Raw genomic sequence first — 20,260 nt, forward strand, 5'->3', positions numbered from 1 at the left:
TGCCTTAAAAATCCCCCCCCTTTTCTCAGAGGAGATCAACACTGCATAGTGTTAGTTTTTAGCATCGAATTTTTGGGATGATGGCAATTTGAGGCACCAATCACCTGGAATCAATTTTTGTGATGCACACCTTTTAGTATTCCGAATCAGTGATCTGGAACAAGCACGCTGATCAGGTTTAGTTGTTGCTAGATTGTTTTGGGTGAATTGGAAAGCATTCAAGCTACTGGATCTGTGTAACAGCACCGCAAATAGCATTTTGCAGAAGAACATTGCAATCTCTCTTAAAATATGTTAATGGAGTCCTATACGTCTTCTGGCATCATTTAAAGTACATGTGAACCCTCACCTTGCAAAACCCATTAAGTTTAAAATGGAAATAAAAAGGCAAAAGTGTGTGTGTGTGTGTGTGTGTATATTATATATATATATATATATATATATATATATATATATATATATATATATATATATATATATATATATATATATATACATATACATATACACACACACACACATATACATACAACTCGCGTACACACACACACACCTGCTTTTAGCTGCATAGGGAGCTTAGAGAGCTGGGGGAAAAGAAACAGCAATACACTGGTCTTCCCAGTCAATGGTTTTGCAAGAGGAGGAGGGGTGTCAAGAGACAAGTCTCATCTTTGGAGAGCAAGTGGAGTTCTCAACATAGCCAGAAAGTGGACAACGCTGTGCTCTCCTGCTTAGTTTTGTCAGTTTTTAGTTGGAAAGCAGAAGAACTGGCAGGAACACCAGGGAATCAAACAAAGGAAGCAATACAAAGAGCAAGATATGTTTTTAAACAAGTACATAGTACAGCAAACACATATCAGGAATATGACATTTTGGGCTGACACATTCTTTAAGTAAATAACAATAAGTGTGCATGGAAATTAAAGTTTCTTGGCAGTCATATATATATATTTTTTTTTTTTTTTTTTGTTTTTGTTTTTTCCATCGCAATCAAAGTGAATAGGGCACTTACAATACATACAGTATTTCTAGGCTCCATTTGGTAGAAAAGGTACTGACATATAAAAGAGCCTATGCACCAAAACCACTTCCAGCTTCTAAGGCTGCATTCACACTTGAGCGCGTTTTTTTACCGCGATTTACAGGCATTTTTGGAGGCAGGCATTGACATTTATCAAAAACGCTGGTAATCAGCCCAAAAAGAAGCTCATGTATTTTTTCAGCTACAGGCATTTTGCTTCAGGCGTTAAAACGCTCAGATGTGAACAGGGGCCATTTAAATGAATGGGGTTTTACTTGTTGGGCGTTTTGCAATGTTTTTTTAGCGTTTTTGGAGCTGAAAAACGCTCAAAAACCCCCAGGTGTGAATGGAGCCTTAGGGTAGTTGCACACGGTAGAGATGTATAAATATCACATTTCTAGCAGCAATCCCCTGCCTAAAAAAAGGCAAGTTTGGGCTGTATAGTAAATGCACATATGCATACACGCACGTTGACATTCCTCTTTCTTTGGGTACTCATGTAAAATACTGTCCAGAAACACAAATGTATGTACTTATTTTATTTTGTTTAGTGACCTATACCCTATAGACCATTTCCATGAAGTCCTATTCCTAGATAATGTGTATTCCGTGTGCTTGTCTGTGAGAGTCACACAGACTGTCATTGGCAGACTTCCCTATTGTTTGTGTATTGGGAGGGAATGTGGATTGTGCTTGTCTCATTGTTAAATGTTAATGACCTCTCTTGTTCTGTCTGCCTTAGGATAAACTTATTATGGGATGTATATGTGGATTGGCTGCTAAGGGAGGGATTGTCCCACAGTGTATATCTTTGTGTACATTGTATGGGAGTGTAAAACTCTGTTTTCATTGGATTGTGAATGTCAGGGCCTGTTCTCAAGGTCCACCTGGGCGGTAACCTTGTGGGGGGAAACTGTATAAAATATCAGCTGTACCATCAAAGTTTTGAGTTATACTGCACCCTCACAATCTAGAGTCCTGTCAATCATTTGGGGAATATGCTACAAGGTCCTTCATACTCCCTTGGATAATCACTAAGCTCTTGTAAGAGCTTGTTCCTGTTCCTGCTGTACTCTCTGGGGAAAGAGGTTCGCCCACTGGAACCTGGAGCCTTGTCATACGTCCAAGGTGGGTAGGAGACGGCGGGACCCTAACCAAGCTGCGGCGGTTCGTGGGGTCTTAAGTGGTTACAGTGTCTGGTGGAGTACTTGGAGCCCTCGGGAAGCACTAGGAGCATCCATCAACGGAGGTACCCATTCGGGGTGCAGGTTGGTCCATTACAGACACTCTCTCTCAGGCCCAACCTTCCTCTGTCCCGGACCTGTAGACCATGGTGCACAGCAGTACCCTTTCACGGCTCCCATCACACACTGACTTCCTCAAGGGAGTGGGGCTCTAAGCTTGAATTCTGGCTCTCATATGAAGCCAGCACACACCTGTGCCATCAGTGTGCTTGCTTCCCCCAAAATCTACCATAAACAGCCATTTTACAGCGTAGCATGGGATCATCCTGCTACAATACATACTCAAGATTTATAACCTAACTGAATTTGAAAACTTTTTTTGGATATGATCCAATTCTCATAACCTCATCATTGGTTTATGCTATACTAAACCACCCTCCAAACAACTATATTCCCCGATTTACCCTCCCGCCCATACCCCCACCGCCACACAAAAAAAAAAAACTGAAAAATCTGCTGGTCAGGCAATACTGAAAAGGGCATCCACGAGCAAACTGTCTGGTTGGTACTTAGTGCATGCTATATTCATGTTAAAAGACAAGCTCTCCCAAATGTGACTCTCTTCCTTTTTTACTATAACATTTCTCAGAAAACAGACAAAATATCTAACCTAGTCTGCGTTATTTCTGAAACAGATGCCCGCTTTTCCCCTGCATCTATCTGGCTCTGGTTCTCTATAATCAACTGAACAAACGTAACAAGAACCTAACAATCTCCCTTAGGAGCCATCAGTCTTCAGAGAGGTTTAGAAAAATATGGTTCTAATGGATTAAATATACCTCTTCCATCAATTACATGGAAGATCTCGGGTCTTTCCCGGTGGATCCCTGACCATTCTCCTGATAATCCTTTATAATCTGGAATTTACTCAACTATGTTCATTTGTTTAGCTACATGGCATCTTTGGCTTGTGCATGCATAGCTCAGTGTAAATTCATGTGCGTAATCTTTTAGGCAGGAAGCTTTTATTACTGAAAATACTAGGGGGTTCATTTTCTAAATTAAAATATACTGTGCACTGCAAGTGAACTTGCTCCAGAGTTTAGTAAATGAGGTAAAGCTTCACTTTGACAAGAATACTTAATCACATGCATGGAAAACAAAACAGATATTTTTGTTTGTACATGATTGGATGAAACCAGCAGATCTTTCCCCCAGATCTAGAGCAAATGCACTTAAAGTGAACTTGCAGTGCACAGTATATTTGCCTTTAGTAAACCAACCTCCACGTTTAGTCTGCAAACAAAAAAATCTGCCAATATTTTTTTTCTGGAGGGGGTTAAGTGCCACTTTAACTCTGGATGGTTTTATCCCCTTTATGACCAGACCATTTTTTTGCAGTTATGAACTGCACTACTTCAACTGATGATTGTGCCATCATGCAATGCTATACACAAACAAAAAACTTATATCATTTTTTTTTTCACACAAATAAGAGCTTTCTTTTGGTGGTATTTGATCACCACTGGGTTTTTTATTTTTTTGCTAAAGAACACCCGTAATTTTGAAAAAAAAAAAAAAAGTCCCAAGATTTTTTACTTTCTGCTATAATATATATTTATTTATTTATTAATTAAATAAATAAAAAAAATATATAATAAATACATTTTTATATCGATTTGTTTGTGTGAAAGTTATAGCGTTTGCAAATTATGGTAAAATCTACTCGATTTTTTCCCCCCTTTATACTAGATAGTAATGGCGATGATCAGTGACTTATGGTGGGACTGGGATAGTGTGACGGGCAATGTGACACTTACAGACACTGGGGAGGGGGGAAACTAACTGTCACTGACATCACCAGTGACACCAATACAGTGATCAGTGCTAATAATATACACAGTCACTATACAAATTACACTGGCTAGGAAAAGGGTGAACATCTAGGGCCATCCAGGGGTTAAATGTGTGCCTGACAACGTTTAGTGTGTGTACTGTGTGCTTTGTTGATCAGCAGGTCTCAGCCATAAATTATTGGCCAGGACCCGTTGATCAGCTTGTGCTGAAGCGAATGACAGCACAGTCCTCTGGGAACGGATGTGTGTGCAGACCCAGAGGAAAGCTGTGACGTACAGTAGAGCTGCACGATTCTGGCCAAAATGAGAATCACGATTTTTTAGCTTGGAATAAAGATCACGATTCTCTGTGCAACAAAAAAAAAATTGGGATAACTTTACTGTTACATTTTTTTTTTATTCATTAAAGTTTATTAATTGCGTTTGAAAGACTGCTGCGCAAATACAGTGTGACATAAAATATTACAACAATCGCCATTTTATTCTGTAGGGTCTCTGCTAAAAAAAATATATATAATGTTTGGGGGTTCCAAGTACTTTTCTAGCAAAAAAACTGATTTTAACTTGCAAGCAACAAATGTCAGAAAAAGATCCAGTCTTTAAGAGGTTAAACTTCCTTTCTCCCTGGCAGGGGGAAGGAAAAGATACAATGTAATCATTTTTGTTTATAGTTACTGGGAGACTAATGCTGATAGCCATTTGTCGGGAGGCTTTTTTTTTTTTTTTCCCACAGCTGTTCTCTCTGCTATGCAAAGAATCGAGCATATTTCAGGGTTAGATCGTCAGGAGGGGTGAATCGAGATGGCCATTTTCATACGATTAATCGTGCAGCTCTAATGTACAGGTACATGATTGCGCCTGTACAAGCTGACTTGCCACAGTAAATGTACTGCTGTAGGTTGGCAAGCGGCTAAAATACTGAATATTTTAATTTATACGTAGTACCCACATACAGTTATCGGTACAACATTTTTTTGTGATAACAGCTAAAATCCAACTTATATTTGTGCCTTGATATTATGACAGCGTATGCTTGCAATGGATGTTGTTTCTGGAGAGAAAGAAAAGATGGAAAATCAACAAGTAGAAAGCAGATCACAGAACAATGAATCTGCAACAGAATAATTGAACATCATGTTCCTTATTAATTATTAAGCTCAAATCAAAAATAGTTTTCAGTGTAGAGGCCTTGTATCAGCCCTTACTTCCACTATCAGATTTTTGGATGAAACTTAAAGAAAATATATTTCACAGGTAAAATCTGATCTACGTAAGCAAATTGTGGGTGCAACACAAAATGACAGTATTAGTGCACTAGTTCATATTCTAATTAGCTGATCATGAATTAAAACTGCATATGCTTCCAAGTAGAAGCTGAGAGCAAGTTATCATTCCTATTAAATCTATCATACAAATTTACTTTTTATCATAATAGGTGAATGTATGTACCAAAACCACAAATCTTCTGCACTTTTAAAAGGTTTCTACATAAGAAGTGTTCCGCCTGCTATATACAGATAGAAAGCCCCCGGGGAGAAATAATGTTCTTTACAGTGTAATGTAACCAAAACATTGCATAGCATGCAAAGGCAAGCCTATTGAGCATTCGTATAGGTACACACAATAGTGATAAACTTTATTTTGCATAGTGCCATTAAAAGGTGGTTTCTCAAAGCGCTTTACAAAGGGGAAAAAAAAATAAATAAAAAACGCAAGAAATACACAGGGAAACAAAAAGGAAAAAAAAGGAAGTGAAAAGGGGTCTTTTAAAAAAAAAAAAAAAAAAAAAAAAAAATAAATATATATATATATATATATATATATATAATCATTTTTATCTACACACACACACATCATATATATATATACATATACACACACACACACACACACACACACATATACATACATATATATATTTTAAGATTCCACAGCACTGCCTTCTAGATATGGCCCAGAGTACAGTACCACATTTTGACAAGGAGATCGGAGATCTGAACTGTGAGATCTCAGGTGCACACTTCCTGCTGCTAAAATGGAGAAAAAAAAAAAAAAAACACCTTTCATCTGTGTACTTTTAGAAAAAACTATAGAAGAAATGGCTGCAAAAGAAATAGGTACAATTTATGTAAGGGGGGGGGGGGGGGGGGATTGGTTTTATTTGTCTGTCCCACCTGATGCTAGTTACGTTGAATGAGGATTTTCAAACACTTTAAACCCCTGAACCCTAACATTTAATCTGCTAACGTGGGTTTTTAAAAGGAAACTCTGTTACAATATTTTCCAGCAAATGGCAGTTTTACAATCTCAATAATACACACTTACACGAGCCCCTACTGCTGCCCCAATCTGTCCAGTATATGCATTATGAATTTACTTATTTCACAGTCAACTGGCACTTCCTGGAGCGTCCCAGCCTTGTATTTCTAGGTCTCCATCTCCCCCAACCCCTACACAATTATTCTAGTCCAGGGATCTCCAAACTATGGTCCTCCAGCTGTTGCGGAACTACACGTCCCATGAGGCATTGTAAAACTCTGACATTCACAGACATGACTAGGCATGATGGGAATTGTAGTTCCTGAACAACTAGAGGGCCATAGTTTGGAGACCCCTGTCCTAGTACATCCAATCAAAGTCCAAATATTGCTGCTTTAACCTTCGCAACATCTCCAAAATAAAACTCCTTCTGAACCGACACCACAAGTGTTAGGCTGCAGGCCTATATTTGTGGGAGGAGCTAGCGTGCCTTTAAGACGCTGCTCCTCCCCTCCCTGCCTGCCGCGTCACAACGCTGTCACCGGACAGCCGAACTTCCGGTCCTCCAGGCACCGCAGGATGTGCAGCAGGCCCCGCTGACACCGCCGACTCCGCTGACACCCCCGCCGCCGGTTCCCTTCGGCCTGCCTCCAGCCTCCTGCACTATCATCCTTTGCTCGGACGGCCCGTCCATCCATCCGGGTACCGCGGGGGGGGGGGGGGGGGGGTCTCCTGCGGGGGCTTGATTTCTGCCTTCCCTGCACCAGGCCACGGCATGCTTCATACGAGGGTTTCTGGGGGGGTCTCGTTTCTGCCTTGCCTGAACCAGGCCAGGGCATGCTTCATACGAGGGTTTCTGGGGGGGGAGGTCTTGTTTCTGCCTTGCCTGCACCAGGCCACGACCCTGCTTCTTACTACACTTTCTGTCTTTACCACTGTTACTGGCGGTGTACTTCTATGCTGTTATTACTATTGCTTCTATGTGTACTGTTGCCCTGCCTATGGACGCTGCTTGTTACTATGGGTACTACTCTTATACTACTATTGTGACTAGGGGTACTGCTACTTTAATACTGTTACTAGGGGTACTGCTACTCTGCTAATACTACTTTGCTAGGAGTATTGCTACTCTAAAAAACTATTGTCACTATAGGTATTGCTACTCTAAAGTCTATGGTTACTATGCGTACTACTCTGAAAATACTATTTTACTATGGGTGCTGCCGCAATGTTACTGCTGCACTACTGTTACTACTGTTACCTCTTGGTCTATTGCTATACGTGCCGCTACACTCCTATTTCTGTTTTCTTCTGTTTACAGCTACACGACTATACTGTTAATACCACAACTAACTGCGTACCGATACACTGCTATGCCGTTACTCTGTGCACCATGGCGGTATATACTGCTACATCAATTACTACCGTACGCGCTACTGCCTTACACCTACGGATGCGCTGCCAATACCATTACCTTACGTGTACTTTTGCCATACATGCCGTCCGCATGTCACTACTGTGGACGCTACTATACGGCCACACTACATCACTGCTGATACTATTTCTACCATATTTTCATCACTACTAACGCTGTTACTACCGCCTGTGCTACGGCTATACACTGCTACACTACATGACTACTAACATTATCGCTACCGCATGTATTACCGCTATTTATACTACTACACTACTTATACTACTACCGTGTGTACTACTACTACTTGTTTGTTGGTATGTTGCACTACCCCTTCATCAAGCCCCCGTATAGGGTTAGAGAACTGGCTATTTAAGGGCTAGGCGCTGGCCTAAAGCCCCGTACACACGTACCGATGGTCGGCTTACAAATGTTCCTCTTTTCTCCCCGGGATGTCGGTGTCTGCTGAAAAGTGCAAAGACAGCACAAGGACAGCACAAGAATTTTGTCCGCCGACTGCAGAAGTGATGTCATGTAATGGTTAACTTTCCCTGTGTTTTCTATTTTCTGAGCATGCCCAGTCTTGCAAATCTGCGGTCTGTCGGCCGAATTGTGTACTGACAGGCGAACAATCGTCCGTTCTGGTGTCGGCATACAAATATTTTCATGTTTGCACGAAAGACTTTTGTCCGCGGATTGTGCGCAGACATCTGTCGGAGGCACCATACTAACACGCGTACAATCGGCAGATCCTTCGTCCACCGACGTTTGTATGCCGACGATCGGTACGTGTGTACGGGCCTTTAGTCTCCCTGGTAGCTGGTCCCACGAGGCCAACTCCCCAATCTCAACACGGAGATTTTCGCCCTCGGGACAAATCATAGTTAGGGCCTCACCTGTCACGGCCACACGTTTTAAATCTTTTACCGTCACCGAGAGGCCAACCCCCCGCCACCACGCTAGTGGCTCGTGCCCCACGCCCAAATCATAGATAGAGCCTCTCACCTGCCGCTCGGCAACTAGCAGGGCCTCACCTGTCACGGGGTAGTCAGCTTTCGCCTCGGCACTAGTTAGCCAGACAGTTCTGTTTTAACTCAACGGTGTTGGTTTGACCAAGTTTTCCTTTGTGTTTTATTTTCTCTTTCAGCATGTCTCAAGCAGTCAACGTAGGTGAAGGGTCGTCTCCCCCGGGCACACCCGCTAGGCCTACCACCCCTGTGAGAACTGGTTACCCCAGGGAATTCCGAGAACCTTCCACGCCAGGCCCTTTTAAGACCCTGGACCATCCCCAGGATTTCGTCTGTTTTGCGCCACAGGGGCACCCCCTTTCTTTTTCAGCTACGGCAAGAAGGCTGAATTCTGCGAACGGCTCTCAGCACATCCTGGGTATCCTGGACTGGGTAACAGCTCTCGGGGGGCTAGGACGGACTTACAAAGGATGCTAGACACCATCTCGTGATCACTACTATCAAACAGTGACAGACTGTCCAAACTGGAAACGCTGGCCATCCCACATGGTCTCACTTCCCTCTAAGCCGTTACAGGCTCTCGCTCCTAACAGCTGACAGAGTAGGCCCCCACCCTCGCCTTTTTCTCCCCTTCTGCTTCCCCAGTCTTTACCCCAGCCCTCCGCAAGGACATCTTAGAGGGGAAGGACATGTATCTGGTTTCCTTACCGTTTGCCTCCCAAGACGTTGTAGGAAACTGGGTGTACAATTACGGGGATTTGGCCATCGTGACGAAGGCTAGAGACCCAAGACTCAACAAGCTTCATACCAGATTTTGTCCTAGCCTTCGGCATCTACAGGGACATTGCGTGCTCCGCGCGTCTGCAATACCGGAAGGTATTCGTTTTTTTTTTTTTTTTTTTTTAACCTTCTCGTAGTGGTCGACTTGGTCCTCAAGTACGGGGGTTTTCTTGTTCTAGGACTTCCACAAGTCTGTATCAGCAAGCAGTGGCAGCCTTGGCCCAGTTTAACGTCCATTCTCACTGGAGCCTCTTGGGCTCGGAACTATTTTTCAGTTATTTTGCAGGCTTAGTGCCCCCATCTTGGGCAGTCTGCTCTTCCACCTCTCATACTGCCGACCTGTGCCCCTCGGAGGCCGATCCTTCCTTTCCTGGTTCCTCAGGGGGGAGCTAGTAAGCCTGATCAACGTAGCCTAAGGGACAAGCTTGGTCGCCCCGTCATTTATTTGGCTCAATTATGCAATAACCTTAATGGAGGTGCCTGTAACTTTAGCGCCTGCAGACTGCACGTCTGTTCCATATGCTTTCGGGGCCCATGCCAAATCCATGTGCCTTCTAAGCCTCCTGGCGCACAAGCTCAATTGGGATAGCCACCAGCGCATATTCCAATAAATATCTTCGTCCACCAACCCGAGCCGGAATTTGCCCTCATTCCAGCTACCAATTCTCCCTTTACTATATCACCGTGGTTAATGCCATTCAAGCAATCTTGAAGGCAGGTAGGGCCGCATGGCTCAGTTAGTCCGATTAATCCTACGCCTTCGAATTGTTACCCTTTGTTCCTCCTTATGGCATGTTCATGGTGTCAAGGGCAGAAGAATGTTATTTTGCTGTTAGTCTCACGTTTGGGGCCTAGAGTAGCCCGAGTAGATTCTACAGATTTGCTGAGACTGGTTCCTTCTCTTTTTCTCGAGGTGCCCCACGATGTTACATCACGTGGTTGATTCCCTGTTGGTCGTACATAGCGTCTGCAACCCTGTCAGTCAAAGGCACTGTAGCACTGTTACTACCTTAGGCGTCCCCCTGTCACTAGACAAGCCTACTGTACCCACCACTAGACTAGTCCTCTTAGGCATCACACTAGTTTCCAACACCACGCAGTCTAGTCTCCCCGTGGTCAAGCTCGGGCGTTTTCGCAAGGACGCAGTCAAGTTCCTACAAGTTGGAACTTTTACTCGTAAGGATCATCTGGTAGGTTCTTGAACTTCGCAATGCGCATTATTCCCCAAGGTAGGTCATTTATTTCTAGGCCGTTGGGCTTATTACCGGGCCTTGCAGATGAACTTTGGTCACTCAGATTCCCCGGCTAGGGCAGACCTGGCCATGTGGATGGAATTCCTGGTACACTGGTATTGGGGTCTCCATGTTCATCCCACCGTGATCCGCCCAATCCCCAGTGTCTGGACGGACGCAGCCACCGGTACCGGGTTTGCAGCAACATATTAACTCTTGGTTAGGTGTTTGTTGGCCGAAAGAGTCTCTTGGCTTACCTGCCTCTCGCGAGACTTCGGCCTTATTAGGAATTTACCCAATAGTGATGGCGGCTTTCGCATGGGGGCAAATCCTGGACAGGTATGGCTGTGAAGTGTTACAGTGTCAACTAGGCAGCCTGCGACATAATCAATTAGGGCCGTTCATCTTCCTTGATCATGAGGCTAGTTCGCTGGCTGACCTGGTTGGCGGCCACCTTTCAGTTCTTCCTCTTCTGCAAACACATCACAAGTTCCCCAAATTCGTCAAGTTGATCCTGGGCTAGCCCGGATTTGGCTCACAGTGTCAATTGTCTCGGGTAGCCTTGTCTGCGAACACCAGGAGGGCTTACGACAGAGCCATGACCATCTCCCAAGGTTCTCAGTAGAATTCGTCTTACATGGTCGTTCAGTTAAACCATGGTCGCATTCGCTGTTTTTGCCACCTTTCAGCTCAGACTTTCATATAACACGTTCAAACCTTACTTTGTCTGGCATACAATTCACGCCTTGTCATCTGCTCCAAGACTTTCTCCTTTCCTCAGGGCTTCCTGGCGAAGGATGTATTGAAGGTTTTGCAAGGTAGATCATCACGAGACTACAAACGTTTGCCCATAGATGGGAAATTCCGGACCCTTCTGGCGTACTGGACACATCACCATTCGTACCTCATACAACCTAGTCATCAACCTCCATTTATTTAGCCTCTATGGGTTCGCAACCCAGTCAGATAGGCAATCATGCCTCCTCGAAGAGGTTTTAGGTAGGTAGAGGACCACTGTCCTTTCACTCCGACGTTCAAAGACCGGGCAGATATACCATCCGTTGGCATTCCCTTCTACCCGTCCGAGGATAACTGGTGCCCAATTGGAATCCTGAACATCTACCAGCTCAGGACACTCCCCGCTATTCTCCCTGTCAGGTAGTCCCCTAACCACTACTTAATTTAGATTTTATTTTACTTTCGCTCGCTGTGCATTGAATTAGGCTGGGACCCCGCATCGCATTCCGGACATTTGTTCAGAACAGCTGCTTCTAGTGCCAATACGCCAGGGCACATAATTAAGAAATAGGGCGGTGGGAATCAGCTTTTTTCCACGCATACACCCCACACCCGGGGAAAGAGGTAAGGTTAGCCTTCAAGAATCTTGTATCATAAGTTATATCATGAATAGGTGTGTTTACTGCTTCCTTTTTTGCCCTCTTTTATTTACAGGCCTACCCCCTACGTCGGTTCCGGCACACCACACCGACTTTATCCATACTCGCAGTTTCTAATCATCATTAATTAACCGACCACAAAGCTATTAATTCAATCCCTGGTTATTGCTTGCTACTCCTTCTTCATCAGGCCTACTTTTACATAGGCTATTCCCCTCATCAGTCCATCATAAATGCTGCTGCTAGACTCAACTACCTTAACAGCTGTTCATTGTCCGCTAACCCTCTCTGCCAATCTCCACTGGCATCTGGTCACAAAAAGAATTAAAAATTAAAAACACTAATAAAAATATACATGGCCATCAACACCTCTACCCACAGCTAAATCACTAGCTTTGTCTCAGAAGACCAACAAAACTGTTCTCATTACTCCTCCCAAGACCTCCTGCTCTTGAGGTCCCTTGTCACCTCCAGGACTTCTATCCTCTGGCACTCCTTATCCCAAACTGTCTATCTCATACTCTGTCCACCTGTAGGCATTCCCTAAAAATCTCTCTTTCTTTAGGAAGGCCTAGCCTGGCTCTGGCTAATGAACTGTTCTTTTACTTTCTCTATCAGCTCAACCCTAACAGTTATTACTTTCGTATTATCTGGCCCTCCCCTTTAGATTGTAAGCTCTTTCGAGCAGGGTCCTCTGATAATTCTTCTATAAAAAAAATATATATTGTAACTGTACTGTCTTCCCTGTTGGTGCTAAAATAAATACTGTCTAATAAAAGTTAGAATTAAAAAATAGTACTACAGGCATACAGTACAGAGCTACAGTATTATAGCAAGCTTGAAGGAGAGCAACAGCTTTTGACTATACGCACAATTAACAGTAGAAATCCAAGAGACACATCCTATTCCCCACTACCTGTCAGGCTGTTCCAACAATGGGGGTAAAAGGTAAGCTCTTACACATCAACCTAAACAAACAGTCTTGCCATGGCAAAAAGTGGTATTTGAATTTTGACAATTTTGAGTCCTTATGCTGCTAGCATTAGTAAATAAAGGAGGAAGGTAAATCATACATTTTGAAACAGTTTTTTACGTTTCTTTAGTTACTTCCTAATTGCCATGCCTAGGCAAATGATGTCATACTAAATCAGTGTGCAATCAGCGCCACCTATAAATATACACTTTTCTATTTTTATTGTAACTCCTACACTAAGTGATCAAACAAAATAACTATAAGTCAAACTCTATGTTCAGCAGCTGCTGAACACCTATTAGTGATTTCACCACACTAAGGAATAATCATTTTTTTCTCCACTGTATATTTTAATGTATGGTTGCTATACGATTCATTATATGATAGTGCATTCGAGGGTTCCAGGCAGTCAGATGGGTACTATGAGTGTCACATATACATTATTGCAAGTTTAGTTAGTGGGATTATATGCGTGTCCATGAGAGTAGTACTTACATGGACTGTACGCCCTGAAGAGATGGGTGGGTTTCTATCGTTTCTAGATCGTCGAGGAGACACTTGAATAGTTAGGCTGACCATACATGTTCAATTTTCTTTTAGATTTACCTTAAACTATGTGGTGCAGGGGCCTAATTGTTTAGTTTGTATCTCGTACTAGAAGGTTTTTGGTAAATCTAAAAAGGAAAATTGTACAAATAAAAAAAATTGAACATGTATGGCCAGCCTTACTATGGTGAGAAGAACCAATATAAAGGGGAGGAGAGGGGAGTGAGCTACTCCATCCTACAGAAGAAGCCAATCAAATGGCGATATGCATATAGGAGGGAGGAGTTCAGTCCAGGACGTCACACAGTTGCCGAAAACCGAATGGTGTGGTAGAGTTAGGACTGCAGGTAACACAGGGAGCAGTGGAGTGGCCCTGCAGCTTACACATGCGTTTGCAAACGTGTGCTAACTAAACCCCTGTTTTGACGCAAACTGTTAGACAGGTTAATTTGGTTGGTAAGCAAACTGGTTAGCAAATTGAACTGGGAATTTTATTTTTGTTTGTTTCATGGGGTACACGCAGTCTGATGATTGCTTGGTGATTTATATAAGCTTTTTTTAAATCTGATTTCTGGTGAGTGTATTTTAATTGGGGCATTTTAATAAATTATTTAAAAATGGAGAGCCTTATAGAATTGCCTTTTTGTTACATGTGGTCCATGTGAGGAGTATTTGCCCAGGCGGGAGTACTAGATCTCAGGAAGGAAGTTTCACATCCACGTCAGAGTGATTGGCTAAAATAAGTCTGTTATTAACAGGAGAGAGGTGAGAGTTCAATTTACCTGATAGCGGTGGCACTAATTCATTGGTTTAAGAAATTGAGCACGGTGGTGAAATATATATTTATAGAGGACTTTAATGTTCCACATTATGTATTAAATATTTATTCCATTTTTTTTACTCAGTATTATTGTCATTTGCGATTTGATAGGAGTTAATCACAGTATTGAATATTCAACAGCGCTGCACCATATGTTTATATATAAACGATGTCATACATCCCAGGAGACATCAGGAGATGGGTTTTCTCAGCTAAGCACATTCTCCTGCCTGTATTTCTGAACTAATGGCGGATGGATTCCAGGAAGTAAATGCTACATGAATCATCCACCCTTACTCAAGATGGCCATGGCCAGAAATGATAGGGGGTGTTTTTTAAAGTGATTTCTCAGCAAAATAAAGCATGGATGGATGGGTGAGTGAGCGTGATCTTAATATTAAAAATTAATTAAAATGGTGCTTTTGGTTTGTGGTGCCCAAACATAGTATAGCTCCGCTTTAAATGGGAGGATTGGTTCTAACAGCCATAAAATACAAAACAACTTGTGTAGCAATGTTATATATTATTTTTTAGCGAGTAAAGTTTTGCCTGGTCCCTGTGGTGCCACGCAGGCTGTACATGGGAACCCAAATTCTACACCAACTGTGGTTTCAATAGAAAAAGCCTGAGGCCTCACTGCACAAGTTCTGGCATTTATCAAATGAATGACAGAAGGAGGGGCACTTGGCAAGGGTGTCCTCTATCCCCCTTGCTTTTTGCTTTGGCGGCGGAGCCGCCGGCAATAGCCATCAGGGCCCATCCCGAGATCCGGGGGTTTATGCAAGGGGTCCCTCATGGAAAAGATCAGCATGTACGCCAATGACACTACTTTTTTTGGAGGACTCAGACGCATCTCTGCTCACAGCTCTATCTTTGATTGAACACTATGGTGGGTTCTCAGGCCTCCAGATAAACTGGGACAAATCTCAGATCATCCACCTAGATGAAAACCCTGCTGCTGTAGTACCCACAAATCCAACCCTGCAATGTGTGCCCCGGTTTAAATACTTGGGTATTTATGTGACGGCAAATCCTCAGGACTATGTCTCCGACAATGTCCAGCCTTTATTCCCACTGATCAAGGCTAAAATCCAGGTGTGGTCCAAATTGCCATTGGGGGTGATGGGAAGGATACATTTGATTAAAATGGTCCTGTATGCAGTGTGGCATTCCCCCATATACTTACCGCTTAAATATTTTAAACATATGGAATCTCTTCTCAAAGCCTTTGTTTGGGGACCCAGTAGACAAGATGTCCTGGCGAAAACGTAAAAATCCCTCGAATTTGGGTGGTGTAGCCCTCCCTGACTTCAACCTATACTACTTGGCGTCACAATTGTCTCAATTGTTCCACATTGATAAAACTGACAGGGAGCGGTTCCTGGCCTTATTTTGTCCTAGGTGGGCTCACTCATCTGGAGATCCTCTCTCGGTCATACTCCGGGGTGTACCTGGCTCGGAGGAGTCCATGAGCCCCCGGTCCCTCCAGTATCACTATAGTCGGATCTGGGAGGTTGTCGTGAGCAAGTTAAAGAGTTCCCCGTTCCCCGCTCTTCGGGAGTTCCTCTCGATCCCTGACCCCTCGTTGTGGAGTGAGAAGGGCATCTTCCTCTTAAAACACATCTTAACGGCAAATGGGCTGAAATCGTTTGAGGCCTTGCAACACCAATTCTCCCTTCCCGACCATATGCATTAGACACCTGCAGCTCGGACACGCGTACCATTCTCAATTCACAGACTTACCACCCAAACTTGAACCTATTCCGACACTGGAAATTGTTAAATCTCATCTCTATATTTTACTCAGAGCTCCACACGTCCCCCTCCACTACGCTTGCTTATGCTCTTAAGGCTCGCTGGGAACAGGACGTTGGACCTACAGAGGATGAGGACTGGGAGGAAGCCCTGGAGACATGTCGGCGGGTTTCCCCTAAACTGTCGGACCGACTGACCCAGACTTTCATAATTCATCAGGCCTACCTCACGCCCCTTAGAGTAGCGAGATATCAGACTGACTCTGACCCTAATTGACCGATGTGTGGAGGAGGGGAGGGCACCTTCTTTCATCTGCTCTGGGGCTGCCCTCAGCTCCAGGGCCTTTGGCGACAGGTTGTCACTTTCCTCCATAACAAAATGGGATCTCCTCTACAGCTTACCCCTAAAGAATGCCTTCTAGGCATATATCCGCATGCTGATATGGATAAATTCACCACTGCATTTCTACAGGAAACACTGTTTATTGTTAGGAAGTTGATCGCTAGAACTTGGATGAGGAACCACTCCCCTACCTTTGGGACTTGGCTAAAAGAGGTTAATAATGTCCTTCCTTTCCACAGACTCCCATATAAGCATAGGGGCTGTCCACACAAATTTAACAATCTGGGATAGATGGGTCGAGTGTCCTGACACGAATGTATAGTGTTACAGACATTGGCTGGTTATTTACCTGTCACTCCTTTGGGAAACTGATATTGCCCCTCATATCTGCATATTGTTGATATTTGTACTGCTGTTTATACCTCTATACTTGTACACTCTTTGCAATTAATTTTTTTATTTGTATTGTACCAAAACTTTAATAAAACTCACTGATTTAAAAAAAAAATAAATAAATAAATAAATAATCTTGACATTTAAGTTAGAAGATCCATGTTCACATTCGTCTTTTCTAGTAAACGTGTCTCCTTACTAGCATTACTTCCCTATTGTCGAGGTAACCCTACTGTGGTCAATGAATCTGATAATCACAGCAGGAGCTTATGAAGGAGGGAGATTCCCCCAATAATAAACTGTTTTTATATTAATTACTTTATTAATCAACATCTTACCATACAAAAAGTGATAGTACCTGTGTTGGTGAAGAGCTTTCCTGTCAAGTTCCCATGCTAATTCAGTAGCAAATTGCGGCTGCTCTAAATGAGGTACCGGGTCTGTAGAAAGCTGCTCACCATCAAACTTGGCTTCAACCACAAGCATATGCCTAGAGCGCTTTGGAAAATGTCTCCCTAAAGAAAAGAAAATAAAAAATAATCAAAATATTTTCCAAACAGGTACATTTGTGAAGCTAAAAGGGGTTGTAAAAGTGTTGGTAAATGACGCTACCACTGCATAATAAACTGTCTGCTCCAGATGACGTTGTGGTGACGAAATGCGTAGGGCGGATTTGACAGCGTCACACGTCACTTCGGGTAGAGTGGTTCCGGACCGTGGAAGCGCTGAATCGGCCGGACACTGTAAGCTGAAAGTGAACTTCCTAAACAGTGAGTGTATGCTTCTTCTTTCTCTATACCTGAGTATACTACGAAATGGGAGTTTTTCTTTTTAGGTGTTGAAAGCAACGGTACCCACGAAGAGTCTGAATAAGGGCCCCCAGTGGGACACTACCTGCGGACACCCAGAGGAAGACCCCTCCGTTAGAACAACACCCACCAGCCCTGTACCCTTTGAAGGAGGGCAGCCCATGCGGTAAGTGCTTTACCTAGTGGGGTGCCTCGGGTACTAGCACGGACACCGTTTTGTGGGACTATTGCTCTTATACCGTCTACTTCTGGCATTAACACCGGGCTTATAAGCACTCCCATTCCCTGGGCTCAGGGAATACAATAAAAGCTTGCCAGCACTTTTATAAAAAAAAAGTTATTATCAGCACTTTTTATTTCGCATTTTTTCACCAAGCCCCAGCACCTTAGGAGTATACAGTAACTTATCAAGTGTTTGTGCGTTACCTACCATATAAGGTTATCATATAGCATCTGGAAACGTATCCAACACGCTGGAACTTTAATATTACAGCACTGAGCATTTTAATTTAATTAACATCACTATTACGGTATCTGCTCAATACAGATTTTTAGGCAGTATCTGGATATATCATCCAGCACTCTGGCACTTTATTACCACAGCACAGTGCACTTTTTACGGTTTTAATATCACCTAGTTTTCACTGACTTTGAAATACCTTAGCACTGTGCACTTTGCATTATACATAGATGTGGTTTTCATGTTAATAACAGTGGGGCATGATCCAACATTTCAGCACAGCGCATTTTTTTGAATTATCATTGTATTATTGGATTTATCATTGGATTAATATCACAATTGCTGATTAAGGCTCCTTTACACAGACAGTTTTTATGCAGTGGTAGCGTCATTTACCAACACTTTAACAACCCCATCCTCATTCTACCTCAGTGGTAGGTTGGTGGCAGCTGAAACCACAATTGTTTGAATAAAGCACTCCCTCCATAGCACAGGTACACCATAACCCCTCATTTGTGAAGCTAAATCCGAGACATTACATTGTGCAAAGCACATTGTATAACATAATGACAGTAGCATAATTCCCAATGAGAAAATTAGAATGAAGCACATATGTAATCACACTAAATAGTATACAAAAAATAAATAACATATATACATTATTATATACATATATATATATATACATATATATATATATATATATATATATATATATATATATATATATATATATATATACACACACACACACACACACACACACACACACAAAGTTATTATATTTCAGTAATTCAATTCAAAATGTGAGACTCCTATTTTATATAAAATGCGTTGCACACAGAGTGATATATTTCAAGCATTTCTCTCTTTTAATTTTGAGGAATATGGCTTACAGCTAGTGAAAACCAGAAACTCAGTATCTAAGAAAATTAGAATATTACATTAGACCAATAAAAATAATAATTTTTATTACAGAAATGTTGGCTTACTGAAAAGTATGTCCATGTACAGTATAGTATGCACTCAATACTTAATCGGGGCTCCTTTTGCATTATTTACTGCATCAATGCGGCATGGCATGGAGGCGATCAGCCTGTGGCACTGCTGAGGTGTTATGGAAGCACAGGTTGCATTGATAGTGGCCTTCAGCTCATCTGCATTGTTGGGTCTGGTGTCTCTCATCTTCCTCTTGACAATTACCCCACAGATTCTCTATGGGGTTTACTGTAGGTCAGGCGAGTTTGCTGGCCAATCAAGCACAGTGATGATATGATCATTAAACCAGGTATTGGTAATTTTGGCAGTGTGGGCAGGCGCCAAGTCCCGCTGGATTGCTGGTTTGTACTGCTGGCGAGTAGAGACTGTGGAGCGATGCTGGAGGAAGCATGCAGAGCCCATGCTTCCTCTATCTCTCCTCTCATAGGCGGAGTGCATTTGATATCACTCCGCCTGTGACTGGACAGAGCCGGAACTTTACAGGAAGCATCAGCTCCGATCTGCCACAGCTGACAGACACCGTTCTGTTGCCAGACATCCCCTGCAAGGTGCAGGAGTCTCCCGCATGCGGGCGCGGCTTTTGCGGGTGTCAGGGAGCCGCAGCCCGCATGTGGGAGACTCCCGCACCTCGCAGGAGACTTGGGATGTCTGGCAATAAGACACCTTTCACAGTGTAACCCAGGCGTCAGACCGCTAATTCTAGTCGCCAATGCGACCCGGCCCCTAGGGTTTGTGGAGCCCTGTTTTAGAGCACTTCATGCTTCCCTGCGCTGACCAGATTTTTGGAGATGCCGATTTAATTTTTCAGCAGGACTTGGCACCTGCCCACACTGCCAAAAGTACCGATACCTGGTTTAATGACCATGGTATCACTGTGTTAGATTGGTCAGCAAACTCACCTGACCTAAACCCTTATACAGAATCTGTGGAGAATTGTCAAGAAAAAGATGAGAGACACCAGAGCCAACAATGCAGACGAGCTGAAGGCCACTATCAATGCAACCTGGGCTTTCCTAACACCCCAGCAGTGCCACAGGCTGATCGCCTCCATG

At 43.1% G+C, this 20,260-nt stretch overlaps 1 protein-coding gene across 1 annotated transcript in view; it reads right to left on the reverse strand.

The window, feature by feature from the left end:
• Positions 1-20,260, reverse strand: part of CEP120 (centrosomal protein 120) — a 273,530-nt gene that overhangs the window by 249,782 nt on the left and 3,488 nt on the right. The window contains exon 2 of the mRNA XM_082243777.1: positions 17,299-17,455. Within this exon, the coding sequence (XP_082099903.1) occupies positions 17,299-17,455 (157 nt within the window). The remainder of the gene's footprint in view (positions 1-17,298; positions 17,456-20,260) is intronic.

This window comes from Pelophylax lessonae (assembly GCF_965119305.1).
Source record: "Pelophylax lessonae genome assembly, chromosome: 1".
In the NCBI taxonomy this organism is placed as follows: Eukaryota; Metazoa; Chordata; class Amphibia; order Anura; family Ranidae; genus Pelophylax; species Pelophylax lessonae.